We start from the raw sequence: 20,816 nt of genomic DNA, 5'->3' as shown, positions 1-20,816 counted from the left end.
AAAATAATCGTCATTATGACCGTTTCTAAGGATCTTTTGTGTGATTCTGAGAGTCAAATGTATACATTTTACATTCACGGTTGACCCTACAATTAATTGTTATCTTTAAATATTTAGTTTGAGCACAATAAGGCACAACACACATTTGAGGCCATGCTTCATTTTATTCAATGCTAAAGAAAACTCAAACAAAACTACCAAATTCAGCAAAATGATTTTTGACAGCACAGCGTCTGCTAAAACAAAATGGAAGCAGTGCTTATCATAGATGGACAGATGAGCTCACAGCAGCAGACTGTCCACTGCCCTGCCCACATGTTCTTCACTGAATGTATAGTAACAGTTAAATATCCATTCATCTTGGCCTTAAACAGCCAAATAAGACAACAGCAAGGTCCCAAAGTTATATCCCTTTACTAAAAATATGAAATAGTGACATCGCATTACAATTGCAGACCTGTACAACTTCTCTTTTGGTAATTGTATATTATGTCTCAGTAAAAGCACCAATGCCTGACCTTTGTGTGTGTTGACCACTGCATGAGTGATATTGTTAGATTTTAAACTAAAACAAAAAGAGAAGCAACAAGGCTATACCCATGTGCAGCAATGAAGTCCACCACATTCTGCTTTTAGATAACAAAACAAATAAAAATAAAATACTGCATATTGCCTTAACAAGTCTCACATAGAAGCCATCAAGTGCAGAATGTAGGGTGCTGTATGCAGTAACGTTTTTGAAAGTAACTTGTATCCTATTATGAGCACTTACATGTTGAAGTAAAATGGATTGACCTGACAAGTGTTTGTTAAGCAATAATTCAAATTTCGGAACAACTGGTCTGTGTTTATTTAAATGGAAGATGTTGGAAGAAAATGTTTACTTTGAAACTTTAACTTTTATTCTGAGGTTGATTAAATGGATGCAAAACTAAATTTAAAATACAGTAATATATACTGTAATCAAACCCTTTTTTATGCTTGACAGTGTGTTGGAATTATTCAACATGTATTGTTTCATTTTTACAATGAACCGAATATATACAAACCATTTAGCGTCAAATACATTTAAAAATCTGAATGTCATCAAAGTAACCACACTAAAGTAATCTTAAAGGCTGGTCCATGATGTGGCAATTTAAATTCTATATATTTTTTTGGTTTTGTTCACAAACCTGCAGTGAACCAGCAGCATCAACAATATAGCCCACTATGTGGTTCCTGATTCCTTAAAAAAAAAAGAATTCTAGTTAAAACCACTGGTTTAACATTGACCTGGAGGTATGATACTGTGTGGGTATACTAGCTATATGCTTTTTGAACTTTTGGGCCCTTTCTGGTGTAAGCAAACCTGGGTCAAATACTATTTGCACATACTGTCTATTCTGGGTGTATTTGTTTGAGCACCTACTGAAATAAAACCAAGGGATCAGTCCCATAAGTGCCAGCTGTGAGGTGAATCAAATGTGCCTACATTTATTGATCAAGTAACTGTATGTAAGTGGCCCAGGTCTTGTTAATATACCTTGACAGACTTAAAAACTAACATTTCAAGAGACAATAAATGGAAAAAAATCACTCTTGCCTCAGTACAAAACACCTTTCTAGGGTATAGCTTTACAATCACTGCATTGCACTCACATACAAAACAAGCATAAGGCCACACATGTCAACAGATAAGCAAAAACAAATCAGACTATTATAATCAACATTCAGTGCTTCAGTATAAATAAAACAGCAATTGCATTCATACCTTTTTTACTCTACTCTTTTTGGCACCATTAAAAACCTAACTTACACGCACATGCTGTCGTAATGACTCAAATCAGACAACCTCTTAAACCAAACAAATCAATGGTATCCATTTACAATTTGCTTTTAAATAAGGTTTTACATTCCAGTTGTTTGTAATTGTTTTCTCCTATGTCTGCTCTGAAGCTTGTAGGAAAAAGACAGGAATAGAAGAGGAGACATACAAACAAAGTATGCATTAATCTACTGGCATTGCAGGTGCTTGAATCCTCATGAGTTATGTACAGTGAAGTGCAATTTGCATGTGAATGTTCCATTTGAAGGGAAACAGGCAGAGGGGTTTGAAGTTTCATTAGGACTTTGAAGGTACTACTTTTTTGGGGGTGGCTGGTTTCTTGGTTTGCCACAGGTGGCTGTGGATGGTGATAGCGTCAACGCTTGCAGACATGGTCTTTGCCGGGATCTGGCTGAACTGCTTTTTGTCTGAGTTGTACTTGTACAGCCCATCGATCATCTTGCGTGAGATGCTCTTTGGCCCGATGCCTGCCAGTTTGGTGATCTCCTCCATCTCAGGGAAGTACATGTACAGAGATCGGAACTGGCAACCCCCATCCCGGAACAGCACCAGGAAGTTGTTGGCCTCGCATTTCTCCATTTCCTGACATGCAAGCGGAGAGAGTGATTGAAATGAGGAATAGGGATCTTTAAAAAAAAATCAAATCTTGAAAAGAATCCCCTTCCCCACCCCCTTTTGCTTCCCATGCCTTTTTACGATGATTTTACAACTATCCACCACCATCCCAGATTGTCTCAAAACCCTGTTAGTCTGTTGAGATCACACCTGGGAACAACTGGACACATTTCATTTCAATTCCTTCATTTCAAAAAAAAAAAAAAAAAAAAGACTAAATGTAAATTTAATGATGTGTCATTTGTATTATCGTTGCCTGTTACCTCAAGGATCTTGTTCTTCTGCCCTTCATTAACCTTGCCAGCCAGACAGCAGTGGGACAAGGCGTTATGGATGATATGTTTGTTCGATTTGGCGCTTGGCTCCTTGTACAGCTTGGGCCCTGCACACACAAGAGGAGAGATGTCAAGAGAGGATCGTCATAGCAACCACTCTATTTATGTCGAGGAAGGGATTTCTGACATCCGTTCAGGACTGAAGATAAATAATTCATTGGTATCTTGCTGGTATCTCTGAAAGGTATCAAAAAATGTGGCCCAAAACACAAACATAGTGTACATAGTCATAGTGTATGGCATACATTCATTCGAAAAAAAATGCCATCTGTAAATTTAACACGTCATCTTTTCCAGACACCTTTGACATCTTCATTTGTAAAAAATGTTTTACTGTATATCCCACAATACCTTTTGACAGCGTTATACTGCTAATACCCATGTCTGTCAGTGAACTGCTGTAAGGTGAGAGTTTACTGCAGTACTCACCTGTGTATTCCGTGTTGGAAGTGACAGAGGAGGTGGTGGAACCATTCTCCCAGTCCTTTTCCCCGTTACGACTCCCGGGCCGACTCGGAGACAGGAAACCGTCAGCAGAATCTGGCCTTCAGGAAACAAACAAACAATGACAGTTAGGTCACCTCTCTTCACGTAACTGGTTTCATACAGCTCAGCTTTGTTGACTTTCTGTACCTACTGAAATATGTGGTTTGTATCCAAATACTGCATAATTTGACAACAGGGATAGGTTTGCTATTGCACACCCTTACTTGACTAATGCTAAGTGCTGTAAGCCTGCAAGCATGGTGGGTAAAGCAGGGAGAAAAATGTGATTGTGTGTTTATTGCACAAACTTTTATTACAGCTTCTTAGTAGTACTTCAGAGTAGTGACTCATTAGCAGTTAGTAATTCATAGTAAGTACTAATTACTAGTGGCAGGAGACATCCAAACAAGGAGGTAGCAAAACCTTGACAGTCACAGGGTGTGTATCTTTGCAGGGATAGGCAAGACATTGGCAAATCATAACAGTGTCATGACATTTTGTTCAGTGAGCCGTGCTAAATGCAAGCGCATATTTGAGCAAGGGCGGGTGGTGCAGTCAGCCAAAGTCATATACTGATGGCAAGATATACTGTGGGCTACTGTTAGGAGGTGACATTCAGTGAAGAGTATTGTTTCCAGTGCAGTTATGTTTGGCATTAGGATCTTTTCCAGACTGTAAGCAACAATAGCCCCTATACCAGCTCATAAAGGACAGGGAAACAACCAACAATTTGGGATAGGGTATGGGGAAGAGGTGTTGCTCTACAATACAGACAACTGACCTTCTCCTTCTCAGTTTAGGAGAGCTCAAAAAGAAGTAGAGGCTGCCAGAGGCTACACTAATACTTCTGACAGCCCCAAAATAAACAGGGTTGTCAAAGAAAGAAGGAAACATACAGAGAAGAACGTTAGGTTGAAAAGAGTCGAGGGGTGGTCGAAATGAGTGGTCATCTTCAGGTCAGTGACCAATAGTTAATCATCTGTCATGACAGTAGTTCATAAGGTTATAGTCTACAAACATTAAGGAAATGTTATCTTTTAATCATTTTTTGGTTCAGAACTGACGTTAAGGTGTCCGGCTCACCTCGGGGCTCTCTTTTCAGACTGCGTGCTGTCACTCTCTCCCAGGTTGAGCGAAGCCAGCGACAAGCTGGAGACTGAAAAGACACAAGGTTGTGAACCTGGATGTGAAACACAAACACAGCACGGCACGAGACACACACGTTACACCACAAATGACCACGACATGGAAGTGTGTATCTGCAGAACTTTGTGGCAAACTTGTCACGCAAAATGCAGGAGCACACACACTAACATAATGACATGCATCTATGCATCTATCTATCACATTCTCCAAACGACACAAATCAGCACGTTACCAAAATTGGTTGGGTTTAACAAGTAGGACAAACATACTTTAAACATGAGCCCCAAAGGTATTGTCAATCTTCACTCAACAGATTCAAGTCGATAGAAGAAGCCATGCTGAGCGTGCATGGGGTGTGGCACAAATGTCGACATGCCCCTAGGGCATGGGGGGAGGGTCATTTAATATTTTTTATTTTTCACCTGCTGCGGCCCTGCCTGGCGTTTTGGGGGAGTCTAGGCTGTCTCTGTGGATCGACTTGGGTCTGGCTCGCCTCTGTTTGGTGCTGGCAGGCCGAGGCTTGATGACCGTATCCATGTCCTCCATCAGCTTTAGCTGTTTCCTCCGCAGGTACTCCTGCTTGATGAACTCTCTCCTGGCCTTGTCCTCTTCCTTCCTCAAACGTTCCTCTTCGGCTTTTAGTCTGGATAAGGGGGGATGGGGGACAGTGTGGGCTTTTTTTGTGTTTTTGAACATTGAGTTGTACAAACATGTCTATGTGTCCATAAAGGACCTCTGTGTTTTTGCAAGCTCACAAAGGGTTCACCGAGGTAAAGTCCATCGAGAAAATACTGTAGAAAGTCTGCCTAGAAACAGGTGACACTCGGGCGGGAAGGACCTACCGTGCCTCCTCTTTCTTCTGCTCCAGTTCCACCTCCAGTTGCTGCTTTTTCTGCTGGGTCTCTCTCTCCCTCCTCATCCTCTTCTCCAGCAACGCCGCCCTCTTCTGAGCCATGTTGTCCTCCCCTTTCCCGTCATCCTAGAGTAGAATGTGACAGAAGATGTCAAAAGGTTTGTTGTTTGTTTTAAAATCTTTTCAGCCTTGGAATTCATGCAGTTGCAACTGCCGAGTGTGTATATTGTGTATAGTATATACGTGTATATATTGGAGCTAGTGTGGTCTTTCTAAACGTAATAATTAGGCTATTCTTCAAAAGATACTAAGAACATTTTTATTCTAACTGCTGTCAGACCATGTGTCTGAACATGTAAAATTTAATGCGAACGGTATATGCACTCTACAACCACCACAATCTTACAACTCATTTAACATCACTGTAGAGCTGCACTTAAATAATTTAGAAGACCCAGTTTTCTGACCTAGATGAAAGCAGAGTTGACTAACAACTGCAAAACAAATTTGTCCTCAACCGGTCTATTTTCTGTGACATTCATCATCTCATATTAGAAACAGGAGGTTTCCTTACATACCGTAAAGAAAACAAACACGGAGGCATAAAGAGGCAGAAACTGGGACACACTGTCTTGATACAGATTTTGACAACAATGCTAAAAAATATGTCATCCTAATTTAAAACTACAAATGGTCAAATAATTGTTATCGTCAGAGAGAACAAATATATGAGAAGGTTACAAACTATCCATTGGTCTCCCTTTCCATAAATCTTGTGATGAATACACTGTACAATCCCAGGTCACTCCACCTTAAAAAAGAAGCCACGGCACATTTTCTGGTCTTCGTCCAGGCCCTCGAAGGTGGCCTGCATTTCCCCACTCTCCTCCAACACCTCACCCTCCAGTGGTTTCAGCACGGACAGGGGCACCTCGATCAAGCTGCTCCTAGCTTGGCTCTGAGCTCCTATGGGAGCAGGGGCCTCAGTGGGGGTCACCGTGAAGGTCTCTGTCACCGGATGTGCCAACACCTCCGACACCGACGAACCGATGATGGGTCGGATCTCCTCCTCCTTCACCATCTCTGTTTCCATATCTTCATTCTGGGTCTCTCCTTCAATGTCTTCTTCTTGGTCCTGCTGGTTTGGACCTTTGACCGGGGAGGAAGGGGGCGAGGGTACCGCGCTAGCCGGGTTAGAAGCCTCCTTTTCTGGGCAGAGAAGTGGATCTGAGTCCCTGCTTCTGCCATGATCTGGGGTTCCGGGCTCCAGAGTGCTGCTAGCAGGCATATCCCCCATGTACACAAATGAGGTGGCTAGGGGCTGGCAGGGAGAGAACCGGCGTAAGCGGGGGATGCTGTCGACGGACTGGGGGGCAGTCAGCACACGGTTGTAAGGGGCAAGCTTGAGCTCGTTGGGTCTAGGGGTGCGGGCTGTGCGGGAGTGGAAAGAAGCAGACTTCCTCTTGATGCTGGTGGGCGAGCGGCGGGCACAGTGAGGGGAATCGACGGGGGAGGAAGGTCCAGAGGAGCGCGGGGCAGCTCGGCTGTGTTTCTGAGGGGAGGGGCTCGTGTGAGATGGTGGGATGACCCACGCCTGCTGCTGCTGCTCCCGCATGGCCATGATGACTTCCTGTTGCTGGGCCAATCGCTGCATCTCGGTCTGCAGGAAGGCCAATGAGTCATTGAGCTTCTCGATGGAGCGGGTGTATTCCATCAGGTCAGTCTCTGCCACCTGCCCGGCGTTAGGACTGCCCTCCTCTCCTCCTCTCGGCGACTTTAACCAACCGGCAACGCCGCCGCTCCCTTGTTCCGCCCCGTCGGGTGTGTCGGTCTTGCTCCTTTCAGACCGGAGGGTGGGGCTGGCGCCTCCCGTCTTCTCCATCTCCTCCGCCTTCCCCCTGTCCTCCTCCACGCCGCTTGCGGCTCCATCACCCTTCCTCTTCACCACGGTGAGGAAGGCTGAGTGGCCCATCTTCTGCCGGTGCCTCGTAAACGCCGCCTCCACCTTCCTCTTTTGAGCCTCGATGGCCCGCCGCTTCTCCTCCAATCGCATGCGCAGCTGGACCATCTCCGTTGCCATGGCCTGCGCCGGGTCAACGGGCACTGCCTGGACTGGGTAGATGGGTTTGGTGGGAGCGGAGAGGGGTGTGGGCTGGTGATGGACAGGGCTGTGCTCAGGGGTGGGGGCCCAAGACACGCACAGCGGCAGTCCGAGCTCGGACCCTTCCGGAGTGGTCTTGAGGGAGCCACTCCCGCTGCCCCGGCCCGAGTCACCGGCTAATGGGTTGTGCTTGCGGAGCTTCTGTTCGGCGAAGCTTGTCATCTTGATGCCCGGCGGGGATTTGGCAGACCCGCTGGGGCAGGGGCTGGGGGTGTCCATGTCCAGCTCCATGCTGGCGGTGCAGTCCCTCAGAGACGAGTCTTCGTCCAACGTCTCGGCCATGTCGTCCGTCCTCAGGTGGATGCCCGTGTCGGGCTCTGTGGCGTCTGAGGGGCTCAGAGCCACTTTTGAATCCATCTCAGATACAGGGTCCAGTCCGCTGGGCCTACGGGCCTGGCTGTGGAGGAAAAACCCGTTATCGATCCCCTCCGCCTCCGCCAGGAGTCTCTGCAGCGGCTGGCCCGTGTTATGTATGATCTGGAGGGCCTCCTCTATGCTGGGGGTGGCCATGCCATTCCCGTGCCCATCGGGGTAGGCTCTGCCCGCCGGCACTCTGTCAGGCTCTGTGGGCACCAGGCTGTCGGGGCAGCCCTCCTTGTCGATGCCCAAGCTCTGTCCATTGACGGGCTGGAAGGAGAGGTTCTTCTTCATGCCACGGAGCATCTGGTGGTGGAGTTTGAAACCCAGGCCATCCTCAGTGCTGGCTGATCGAGTCATGCCCCGCAGGGGAAGAGGAGCAGAGGGGGAGCCGCCATCTTTATCAAAGGGGATGTCGAAGGATACTCCGTAAGGCCCAGATCTGGGGAAAAAAAATAAAAATATATATTTTTGGGATTAAGGATTTAGGCTTATTTTATATTGTCTTTAGGATTGATTTTGTTTTGGGATTTCTTATTCTTATTTTTGTGTATTATTATTATCTAATACAACAAAAAAATTATAATATTATTTTCGGTATTATTTTGAATTTGTGGCTGACCTTTTTTCCTTAGGCCAGGTACCTATGTGGCCATCCACAAACGACATTGAAGTTGATCTCTTGATTTCATCTGCAGTGTAAAAACAACCATATGTAAATCTCTAAATGCCTTTTGTGTCTCTAAATGCTTTAGGTGTTTATACACCTATAACGAGTACGAGTGACAATCTAGTTACCTGAGTTTAGGGGTTGAGGACGAAGAGGCAGACTAGAAAAGAGGGTAAAAAAGATTGTTTCTAGAAGCTGTATACTACAAAGTAAAAATATAATTTGACAACTTGTAGACAGTTAATGGGAAGACTAGGACAACAGTAGAGAAGCCCTGTTTAGTTAGAGGAGATCATCCAACCTGGGTCTCTCTGGACTGGGAGGCCTTTCCATGAAGCTCCTCTTAGTTGCCTTAGAGATGGGCACAGAGGGCATGCTCTTCAATGATGGGGGGGGCTCTTAGATAAAAAACAACAACACACACATAGCCTTGTAAACCAAAACAACTTAAATCAGATGCTAAATGTTTAGCATGTATAATGTTTCTGTTGTACTGTATATACTTTGCATTTGAGGACGTTCTTTGGTCCAAAAGCCTGTTTTCCCACACTCACCTTCACTTTCCAGAGTTTGGGGTTTTACAAAAGATGGTTTCACAACTTCAAACCACCAAAACAGCTCAGCCATGAACACAAGGAAGTTGCTCTGGAAAAAAAAGAACACTGTCATATAGAGGCAAATCGACAACACAGCAAACCGAGGGCAAAAGCGTATCGTTTTCATAGAACAAACTATCCCCAACTGTCTAATCTATCTGAACATTGCAGTGCACCTTTCCTTCCACAAGATGTCTCTTAATACCTAAAATAAAAACCTGACAAACACCTTTTAAATATCTGATAAAGAGAAGCTCAATCTCAGTACATCTCCCTTAGCAAAAAACTAATTATTACACCAACGTTCACGCACCAACCCTCCCTTTTTAGCATTTCCATCATCAAAATTGCCCCTAAACATACAGTATTTCCACGTGACGATAGACTAGCTTGACAGAGATGCTGTTTGATAACACTATATTATATAAAAACAGCTTCACACCGCTACATTTCTGCCAAATAAACACTTTTCATAATACTGTGGCACGTTGTTGGGCCCAATCAACTGAAGCTCAATTTCTGGATGGGTTTTTGACACCATTACGATGTGACCAAGTTAAAATCCAGGTCAGGATCATGTGGGAAAGAAGGAAGAGATAACAAAAATCACAGAGGACATAATATGCTACAACTGAAGTATGGAAGGCCTGTGTATGAAAATAAATACATCCATCAAAATCTTGACAGACACTACTATACTTGTAAGTCGCAGATAACTTCATGACAGTAATTAAGATTCGACACAATAGGAAGCTGCAAACCAAATCGTTATTACAAAGTCAACCAGCAATTTTGTTCCTTTTGTCTTTGTTACCGTCGTCTAACCACACACCCACCAACGGTTCCCCTATGGATATTGCCTGGCACGTGTTCCAGTTTGACCTTGAGGAACTGTGGCATTCTGCTCAGGACCACTGGTCCAGACAAAGAAAGAATGTTCCCTCTCCCTCCCTCCCACCTTTCCTCCCAATAGACAGATTCACCTTCTCCGTAGTATCGAGCCTGCTTCTTCCGTGACAGCAAACGAACTAACACAAAAGATGCTAGCTTTTCCTAAAAGGTTCTAAAGCTGCAGTTTAATGAATTTATAATTCACAGTTGCCACACTGTCCAAATGACTAACCTTTAAAGCCTAAAAACAAAACCAAGATCTTCAAACATCCAGAAGAGAGCATGTATGGAGTATAGCCACTGATAAAATGTTCTTCTGAGGGGACATAAACTTAGCAGCAGTAAACAGTTAGTTAATTGCATTAGCCTACCTCTAAGTCTGGTCACCACGAGGTTCTGTCCTCTCAGTTTGACATAGAGAGGGAGAGGGAGGGTGGTAGAGAAAAAGCGAGAGAGGCAGAGCAAGAAGCCTGTCTCCAGCCCAGATGGCATGATGGTAAAAGCCGTCCTCTCCTCCATCTGTCTGTCCATCCTACTTGCTTACTAACACATCAATGGGACCATTATCCTTTAACACCCCCTGTAGCAGTCAAACACACACTCCCCTGATCTCCCAGTCACACTACTGACCTGTCTGATACCAAGCTTTACCCCACAGGTTGCCAGATTTGTGTGCCTCGTCTCTCTCCCTCCCTTTCAGTTTGGGGAGAACTGATTGGTTGCAGGTCAAAGAGAGCTGAAGGCTAATCCACTCAGAGGGAGCTGCTGGCAGCCCTGCCCCATTGCAGTTACACAGAAAGATCCGGACCAACTACAGACATACATACACACAGACAGACAGACAGACACACACTCTGAGTAGCTGTGACATCATTAAGCACCATGAGGTTGACCTGAAGTCTGGCTCTAATACTGAAACAGAGACTAAGCAATTCTTACATGGTCAGTGTCCGTGTGTGTGTGTGTGTTTTGCAAAAACTAGGAACAGTCTTTTGCAGTGAGTGCAGTGTCTGTGAATGTTAGAAACAAGCAGAAATACTGCAATCCATCAAACCAATAAAATAGGCTGCTGCTTAATCAATCTACTAAAATAATGAATGATTGCACCAGACAACAGGGCACGAGAGAGTCAACACTGCCTGATGAAGCAGGAAAACACTGAGACTTGTTAATAAAGCACAAAAGCCCCATCTCAACAACACTGCATGACTGTACCTCAAAACGGCAGCCTACACTGATAAATCAGGTATTCCTGCCACAACGTGTTCACTACATCCCCCCAAAATGCTGTATTTCATTCCCCTGCTACTGCAGATCGCAATTTAGATCCGGACTGAACTGATTTGTCAGCCAAATTGAGGAACATGACGTGATTTAGTACGAAGGCTTTCAATAAAAAGAGACTGGGTTGGGTCTTGTGGAAGTGGGGGGTTAGTTTGAGCAGGATACAGGGATGAAGACCGGCCTATTGTTTGATATGGAGGAAATATACAACATGTACTAGCATGGCGGAGGGTAGCTTTCCATGTGGAATTAATAAAGAGCCAACAGGAGTGTCTTTGTGTGTGTGTGTTTGTGAACGCTTGTGTGTCTAGCTCAGACTGCATACAAGGACTTGTATGTAATCTTTTGAAAGCCAGGATGTCCGACAATAGCATGAGCCGACATGTGCTTGCGTGATTTTTTGGGGCTGGACACGTGTGGATGGGTGTGTGTGCATGAGTGAGAAAATGGTGTGGTGTGTGTGTGTGCACAAGCGCTAGGCAGGCCTGAGCATATCCACTGAGGCAAAATCCCTCGGGATTCTATCTCTCTTTTTTTTCTCTGCCATTCACTCCTATCTATCTAATGAGCCTGGCATTACTGCAGTGGGGCCCTGCAGGCCGTTAGCCACGAGCGTGCCACAGACCCTCAACAAAATGGGTCAAGGTTACCTCAGCACTGGGTCAGAAGGGGATGACAAGCCAGCATATCAGTTAACCCTTGTGCTGCCTTCGGGTCACATGACCAAAAGGTTCATAACGAACCATCGTTGTGTTTACCCAATTTTACCCAATACAAAAGCAAATAAAAATAATTTTCTTTCTACCTTCGCAATGTGGGGGGACTGAGACAGCCCAACGGTTAAAAGAAAATGTTTCATTTTGTTTTTGTATGCGATAAAGTTGTTGCAAACGACGGTGGGTCCCAATGACTCAGAATGACCCGAAGATAACACAAGGGTTAAAAAGAGCCAAATCTGACTCTCTCTTTAATAATTAGAAGTGTTTGATTAAGTAGGAATGGCTGCATTGCGATCTGGGAGATTTCACAGGGAAACAAAAGTGGGACCCAGTCAAACTATTATGAGATGTCTTGGAGAAGAAGGCAGGATCCTTGTTGAGACAGGCGGCTGCTAGCGTCAGCCTCTCCGTTGTGTTTGTATGACGATATGCTGTGCATAACTCTGCCAGTCTTGGGACAGATCCCCCTCCCCCCTTAGCCTGGGCCTGTCCTCACTCCTCAGAGCCCTCCGATGTGATGTGACATTAGACTCTGTGTGTACTGTGGACGCTTGCAGGGCCACATCTAGCCTGGCGAAGAACTGCCACCGTGCTGTAGCGAGTCCTGTGCTCTGCTCAGCAGAGCTGACAACCGGCTTGGGTTCCATTCTCGTCACCAGGATAGGACGAGCTGTCTGTGCTGATACGGGCAAGTCGCCCCTAAGCTAGCAGGCTAACGCAAACCTGAGGGAGCTGTCCGCAAAAAACTGAAACAGAAGTAAGCTCTTTCTCCGTGTTCTGTACCGTTAATCTCCTTAGACCCACTTCTTGCAGTGAGTAATTCTGAGGAAGATTTCACATGTCAATACTTAGCAGTCAAGTTCTTTATCCATATGGCTTGACTGTGGAAAACTGAAAATTAAATGGATGAGTCAGAGCTTGCTATATCCGTGTCTCCGGTTGCCCGCAGTAACAACACAACCTAGACAACACCCACCATTAACTACCTGGAAGACAACAATAAGATCCAAGCTGTGTTTGCTGACACATGAATACCATCTATGTAACTGCTTTACGTGGAAAACAGGAAGGTGGAAGGTGAAAAAGACACAGAGAGGGAGAAAGAGAGAAAAGATGGGAAGGCAATAAATAAAGTAGAGCACGGTTGAAAGAGGGGGAGTGAAAAGACAAGACAAAGAATTGAACGCACTGAAGAGATGACAAAGCTCCAAGTAAAAGCCAAACCAGTCCAGAGCTGAGGTTAGCGATGACAGAGTGTGTACAGAATCCCATTCAAACTCAATGGTTTTTCCACTGTCATCTTTCCAACAGCACTACAGACTATACAACTCAACAATGCCCTATCAAATGTAAGTGAAATGTAATGAGCTTGCTTATGCTTAAAACAAGTATATTTGGCTTAATAATATTTCTTAAAATAACATGTAATTTCCTAATTAAGACACTAGATAAGCTAATGATACTAGAAACATTCCAACTAGATTTAAAATCCAAAAACAAGATAATCACACTCCAGTGTGCACATATTACTCCTCACTCCAGCTATTCAGAACACACATGCTTCCTCTTAACACGCCACCAACAACAAGACTTCCAGGACTTTCTCTACCCACGGTCTGAGCTTTAAAGCTGGACATGCATGGTTGACTTACTTTGACAGAGGAGGAGGCATAGGTCATGTCCTCCAGGCTGAAGTGGCAGCAGTTGTTGAGGTGTTCTTTACAGAACTTCTGGATGAGTAGTAGGTTGGACAGGCTGTCTGCTAGCGACATGTTGTCCTTCAGACACACATCTGGGGAGTCAGGGGTGGGCATGGTTAGACGTGGTAAGGCCTAGATACAATATGACTCCAAAACAATGTCTTTAGAACCCCTCGTTGGATTTTCCTAAAGAGTTGTGATGTTGAATTATCTGAAGACCGGGAATGGAGAAAGGACCAGGACTTGAGAAAGTGTGTTTCAGAGTGACACGTGTGCACTGTATGTGGCCAGAGGTGGATTTTATTGGTGTGTCCGATCTCCGATTGGCTTAGAAAAAATGGCATTGTGCTCAGCTCAATGTGTGTGCGTATCAGCTTGCTAGCCACTTCATCAGTGAGTTGATGTGATTAGCTGTGAGTAGATTATGGACTTTGTTGCTTTCTCTGAGGCAGCGGGAGGCTGTCTCACTGTGGACAGATTTGTACATATACATTGACCCATACTAAAACACATACGCCGGTTTGTTTTCTATCCCAGTGACGCCGGACCATTTACTTCCATTCAATGTTGTGTTATCTCTAACCACTAACCCCTAACCTTAACTCTTAATGTAGTTCTAAATCTAACACTAATTCTAACCCAAACCCCCCTGAAAAAAGCATTTGAAGTTATGCAGCCCAGCAAAAGGGCCCAACAGGGTCAAGTTTATTTACTATATTTGTGAGCATATTTGGTCCCCGCAAGGGTAGTTAAAGAAGACCACAAACACACACACCTTCCAGTCTGACTAGTTGAGGGCAGTAGAAGTGCATCAAGGCAGCCAGGGCACAGCCATCAGTGATATCCTTCAGCAGGTTGTCCACCACAGGGATCCAGGGAACCTGCTGGGAACACGCCTGCTCCTTCCTGTAGCGAGCCTGGTGGCAGAGACACACACACAGAGATTACAGATCACGAGAGGGAGATATCTAAACAGAGGATATGAACACTTTCACACACATCCATATTTACACAGACAGGTGAGGAGAGTGCAAATATATCCGCCTCGTGTCTCTCATTTGGCATACTCCATACACGTTTTATGACAAAAAGAAATACAAATCATATGAGGGGAAAAATTAAAAGATCACCACCCAAAACAGTGTAGATTGAACCATAGAAGGATATCGTTCACGTGAAAAGTATAACGAGAACTCGTGCAACTCATACATGGATAACTGGAATGCCTCGTCTACACTGATAAAGTAACTGGAAACCAAATTCCATGTAACAAGATCTCCATGCATCAGCCACATGCAATGACCTAAACCGTAACACAAAGGATATGTAGTGATCTACCTTTTTACCAACAAGCCTCATGAATAACCACAACCACATGTTCACGTGAAGTGTGTTAATGGCAATGCAGACATTGAGAGACAGGTACTATGGAGACAAGCAAAAAGGAAGAGGAGAAAGAACAACCCAGAGCAGGACGGCTGACTTACAGGGACTAATTTCATGTACCATTTGGTGGGGGACTTGAACCGACCAGAAAGAGACAGAGAGGGGAAGAAGGGGGGGAGGAGAGACAAAATGAAAGACAAGAAAGTGAGAGATTATCACGTCAGATGAGGCTTGTTCCATCAAGTAGATCCTCTCTTAAGAACAGTGCACCAAAAGCTAAGATGAAGAGCCTGGACAGGAATTGACCTCATAGGGGGAAGAAGAGGTCAGCAAAATTACACAGAACCCCCCCTGCAAAAAAAGTGTGTGTGTGTGCGTTAGTCCATGCGGCTGTTTGTACACATTTCCCATCCTAAACTCTGTCCCATACTGATAATTTAAGATGACTACAGTGAATTTCCTTTATAATACTTGATGTCTTTGCAGGAGGGGGTTGGGGATAGTCTTCTGCACTTAAAAAACATTCTTCAAAGAGGACTGACCTCTTTTTAAGCACCACTCCAACTGGGCGCTAACTGCTGTACTTAATACTTCAAACATGAACACTCCTTCCTCGATGGAAAAACCTGAGATGAACCATGAACCGGTCAGTTGCTGGCTGATCAAAAGGTCACTTATAGCATTCCTGCTGATTGGATGGCCCAGTAGCTCTTTGAATGCTAATGCAAGTTAACCATCCATGCATGACACTGATATACTCAGTAGCTCACCATAGTATCTGTTGACTACTTTATCTACTAGGGTAATGTCATTTTTGTTCAAGATTTGATATACGTTTGCATCTTTGCATTGAAAAAGCTCCCTCACCAAATAACTATATATATATATATATATATATATAAAAAGTAGGGCTGTGAAAAATAACGCGTTAACGCGTTATGATTAAATTACAGGATTAATTCGTTATTTTTGTTTAACGCATTTAACGTAATATTACCACCCAATCTGCAACTTCTGGATGAGAAGTTTGTGTTCCAAAAAAACTAAGATGGAACATCCAATAAAACCAAAGTGATATGCACACTCTGCGGCAAGGCTCCAGACTGCGACCAAATGGTCGCATTTTGCGATCAGTTTTTGAGACTTTTTTTTACAAGCACTCGCGCATGTGCGACCTACACATTTTGAATTCATTGGGTGCACACGTTAGCAACAACGCATAGATACAACGTTCTAGTAAGACAGCGATATCAGCTTTCCTTCTGCATTAGTACCGTAGCTTAAAGTCTAGGAAAGTTGAGGTTATTTTTCGCTAGGTACCTATAAACCTTGCTAAAAGTCTTGGAAAGTTTAGGATATTTTTCGCTAGGTTCCTACGAACATGTCTTAATCTGCCAGACAAGTGGATGCCCCTTCGTTCTTTTGGTGAGCAGTTTCACGAGCCCTTCTTACCCGGCGTCATGGAGCCTAGCAGTTAAATACTTATTTAGCGCTAGCGTTGCTACTGAATCCCTGCCTGTGTTTGAGCTGTTGCGCTGTTATACTCGGCAAGTATCGTGTTGTGGTGTCGGAGGACTGATCGAAAAGTGCATCATACATTTAAGTCATTTAGCTAAGACTTGCATGTACAGTACGTAATGTCACATTAAATAATGTATTTAAACTCAAGCTTATATGGTGCGTCGCAGGGGCGATTCTAGGATCAGGCCTTTACGGTGCGTTCACACTGGGGCGTGCAGAGCGGGGCGTCGGCTTCCCATTCATTTTCAACGAAACCAGGGGTTGACGCCCGCGTAGGACATTGTGGGAAGGCGAGCGGGGCGTCGACGCTCGCGTAGGGCATTGTGGGAAGGCGAGCGGGGCGGCGAAAGTTGGATTTTCTCAACTTTATGTAAATGAGGAGCGTGAAAACGCCAGCGATGGCCAATCGGGTTGGTTTCTTGTTTCTTGTAACGTAGCAACTGTTTGTCATGGTAAACATTTCTAGGTTTGACAATTTCAAGATGGAAGATCAACTCATCGTATGTGTGTCTTCATACCCAGTATTGTATGATACGTCTATGTTCAATTACAGAGATGTAAACAAAAAAAATATGCCTGGCGCAAGGTTGCTGAGGTTGTCTGCGTCCCTGGTGTGATTTTGTACTTTAATTCAGTTTTTCGCATTACGTAACTTTCTTCTGTGCTAGCTGCATAGTCTAGCTAGCTCACCCGGCACACGATTGACATTCAACGCTGAAATGCTGGCTGGCAGCCACTCGCTATCCATACAGTGAATGTGTAGTGGCAAGTCATAATCTAGCGATTGATTTGCAGAGATTTCAAGTAATATAATAAAAGGTTACACATGTCAACGTTTATGTCTGATGCATCTTTTTTTCCAGCCAGAACAAGACCCGTTAATGTACATAGAGTGCGGGTGGCATTTAATCTTTCACTCGGCCTAAAAAAAGTGTGGAAAAAGATAACCTATTGTGTGCTGTAGATAAGATCATGTCAGATCCAGAATGCGTATTGGATTTTTGCTGTTGTGTGTAAAAGTTGTATTTTGTCTGCACATTTGCCATGACATTATACGAACTACAACAGTGATTTAAGAGAACTACAGCTCTGAATTAATCTGTCTGACACGCCCCCAAGCGTGGTGCACTGTGGGAAGGCCGGCGGTGCAGAGCGGTAAAATAGTCTGCAGTGTGAACGCACCGTTAGGGGTGCTCAGCCCCCAATGAGAATGTGACATGAATACAGTGCCTTGCAAAAGTGCTGAACGTAAACCCCCTTGCTAATATAAATCCCTGATTTCACTGGATAACAATTAATACATGTATGTATTATTATGCAAAATATTGAATGAAAAAACTAAGGATGTCCCTTTCTTCATGAACTACCAGCATCAAATGATAATAAACAATATATAAAAAAAAATATTAGGAGTGCTTGAGCACACGCAAAATCAAAGACGCACACTAATGACAAATTCGGAAAATTGGTAATATGTGATTAATCATGATTAATCCACAGAAACCTGTGAGTAATTTGATTACAAATTGTAATCATTTCACAGCCAGAATATAAAGATTTTAAACAACTGCAGTTTAAGGAATAAAGATTCAAGCATCATTCTTCACGATTAAGAAAGTATTGTGGCATCATGTTAGATACATGCTAACTGGCATCGATTCACCTCTCCAGGCACAAATGGCCCAAACTGACAGGCTGGTCCCTATTTGACCCTGCAGAGGTAACACCATGGACAGAGTGGGTGGTAGAGGAGGAACTGCAACATTCGAATGTTGGGAAGATGAGGGGAAGGGAGGCTAGAGAATAGGCGGAGGGAAAATCTTCCAAGAAATGTCACTTTACTGTAACCAAATCAAATCCTATTTATTTGTGTAGCCCTTTTTACAAGCAATTTTACAGAGGGCTTCACATACGCCCATTGAGCTGCCCCTTCAACCAACCTAAACCCTCAAAGAAGGCAAGGAAAATCTCCCAATAAAACTCATTGACAGTCAAACTTGGTAGGAGCAATTTGGTGAGGGACCCCCTCCTCCAGAGACAGTTGGTGACAGAGAGGTGCTGACCATGGGCTGAACAGTCATATCAAAAGTAGATACAAATGAGGCATGCAAACAGGTCAGGGGCAAAAATGGTGAGAAGGATTCTGTGAACCCCCGACCCTCTAAGGGGGTTTGGGGGCATGCTCCTCCGGAAGAAAATGTATTACATCTTAAAGTTAAACGCATCAATCTGGTGCGTTTAACTTTAAGATGTAATACATTTTCTTACATCTTAAAGTTAAACGCACCAGATTGATGCGTTTAACGCATCAATCTGGTCCCCTCCATGAGTCACCACCTTACCGCGGTGGAGGGGTTTGCGTGTCCTAGTGATCCTGGAAGCTATGTTGTCGGGGGCTTTATGCCCCTGGTAGGGTCTCCCAAGGCAAACAGGTTCCAGGTGAAAGACCAGACAAAGCGTGGCTCAAAAAAACAACCATGAAGAAACACAACAATGGTTCCCAGTTGCCCCTGCCCGGAAGCGGGTCACCGGGGCCCCCCCCTGGAGCCAGGCCCATGCTCTGTCAGTGCTCTGTCAACACTGTATACGGTGGGGACGGTGCGCTGCTGACTTCGACGGGGGACGTCCTGGATCGGTGGAAGGAATACTTTGAAGACCTCCTTAATTCCACCAACACGCTTTCCGACGTGGAGGCAGAGTCTGGGGACATCGGGGGGGGCCCTTCTATCTCTGGGGCCGAGGTCGCCGAGGTGGTTGAAAAGCTCCGCGGTGGCAGGGCCCCTGGGGTGGACGAGGTCCGCCCGGAGTTCCTTAAGGCTCTGGATGTTGTAGGGCTGTCTTGGTTGACACGACTCTGCAACATCGCGTGGACATCGGGGACAGTGCCTCTGGACTGGCAGACCGGGGTGGTGGTTCCCCTCTTTAAAAAGGGGGACCGGAGGGTGTGCTCCAACTTTAGGGGGATCACACTCCTCAGCCTCCCTGGGAAAGTCTATTCAGGGGTCCTGGAGAGGAGGGTCCGCCGGATTGTCGAACCTCGGATTCAGGAGGAGCAATGTGGTTTTCGTCCTGGCCGTGGAACAGTGGACCAGCTCTATACCCTTCGCGGAGTCCTGGAGGGTACATGGGAGTTCGCCCAACCAGTCTACACATGTTTTGTGGATTTGGAAAAGGCGTTCGACCGTGTCCCTCGGGGGCTCATGTGGGGGGTGCTCCGAGAGTACGGGGTACCGGATTCCCTAATCGGGGCAGTCCGGTCCCTGTACGACCGGTGCCAGAGTTTGGTCCGCATTGCCGGTAGTAAGTCGAACTTGTTTCCGGTGAGGGTTGGACTCCGCCAGGGCTGCCCTATGTCACCGATTCTGTTCATTACCTATATGGACAGGATTTCTAGGCGCAGCCAGGGTGTTGAGGGGGTCCGGTTTGGTGACCTCAGGATCGGGTCGCTGCTTTTTGCAGATGATGTGGTCCTGTTGGCTTCATCGGGCCGTGACCTTCAGCTCTCACTGGAGCGGTTCGCAACCGAATGTGAAGCGGCTGGGATGCAAATCAGCACCTCCAAATCTGAGGCCATGGTTATCGACCGGAAAAGGGTGGAGTGCCATCTCCGGGTCGGGGAGGAGATCCTGAAGACCAAGTGGAGGAGTTCAAGTATCTCGGGGTCTTGTTCACGAGTGAGGGAAGAATGGAGCGCGAGGTCGACAGGCAGATCGGTGCGGCGTCCGCAGTGATGCGGGCTCTGCATCGGTCCGTCGTGGTGAAGAAGGAGCTGAGTCGAAAGGCGAAGCTCTCTATTTACCAGTCGATCTACGTTCCTACCCTCACCTATGGTCACGAACTATGGGTAGTGACCGAAAGAACGAGATCGCGAATACAAGCGGCCGAAATGAGCTTTCTCCGCAGGGTGTCCGGGCTCTCCCTTAGAGATAGGGTGAGAAGCTCGGTCATCCGGGAGGGGCTCAGAGTAGAACCGCTGCTCCTCCGCGTCGAGAGGAACCAGCTGAGGTGGCTCGGGCATCTGATTAGGATGCCTCCTGGACGCCTCCCTGGTGAGGTGTTCCGGGCACGTCCCACTGGGAAGAGGCCCCGGGGAAGACCCAGGACACGCTGGAGGGACTATGTCACTCGGCTGGCCTGGGAACGCCTCGGGGTCCCCCAGGAAGAGGTGGTGGAAGTGGCCGGGGAGAGGGAAGCCTGGGCCTCCCTGCTTAGGTCGTTGCCCCCGCGACCCGATCCCCGGACAAGCGGCAGATGACGAGACGAGACGA

General features: G+C 45.6%; 1 protein-coding gene across 2 annotated transcripts in view; it reads right to left on the bottom strand.

The window, feature by feature from the left end:
* Positions 1 to 153: 153 nt before the first annotated feature.
* camsap2a (calmodulin regulated spectrin-associated protein family, member 2a) overlaps positions 154 to 20,816 on the bottom strand; it is a 40,272-nt gene continuing 19,609 nt past the window's right edge. The window contains exons 5-17 of one of the 2 annotated variants that reach the window (XM_084675564.1): positions 14,417 to 14,558; positions 13,594 to 13,733; positions 9,006 to 9,096; positions 8,753 to 8,849; positions 8,580 to 8,611; positions 8,404 to 8,473; positions 6,075 to 8,223; positions 5,253 to 5,389; positions 4,833 to 5,053; positions 4,348 to 4,444; positions 3,208 to 3,323; positions 2,707 to 2,825; positions 154 to 2,410 (exon numbers count right to left, since the gene is read on the bottom strand). In XM_084675564.1, coding sequence (XP_084531690.1) covers positions 2,105 to 2,410; positions 2,707 to 2,825; positions 3,208 to 3,323; positions 4,348 to 4,444; positions 4,833 to 5,053; positions 5,253 to 5,389; positions 6,075 to 8,223; positions 8,404 to 8,473; positions 8,580 to 8,611; positions 8,753 to 8,849; positions 9,006 to 9,096; positions 13,594 to 13,733; positions 14,417 to 14,558 — 3,717 coding nt within the window. In that variant the 3' untranslated portion in view covers positions 154 to 2,104. The remainder of the gene's footprint in view (positions 2,411 to 2,706; positions 2,826 to 3,207; positions 3,324 to 4,347; positions 4,445 to 4,832; positions 5,054 to 5,252; positions 5,390 to 6,074; positions 8,224 to 8,403; positions 8,474 to 8,579; positions 8,612 to 8,752; positions 8,850 to 9,005; positions 9,097 to 13,593; positions 13,734 to 14,416; positions 14,559 to 20,816) is intronic. The other variant, XM_084675565.1, reaches the window with a different exon arrangement.

Source organism: Hypomesus nipponensis, chromosome 16 (genome assembly GCF_054491055.1).
Source record: "Hypomesus nipponensis isolate SF chromosome 16, ASM5449105v1, whole genome shotgun sequence".
Lineage (NCBI taxonomy): Eukaryota > Metazoa > Chordata > Actinopteri > Osmeriformes > Osmeridae > Hypomesus > Hypomesus nipponensis.
This window is presented reverse-complemented; position numbering and strand designations above follow the sequence as displayed.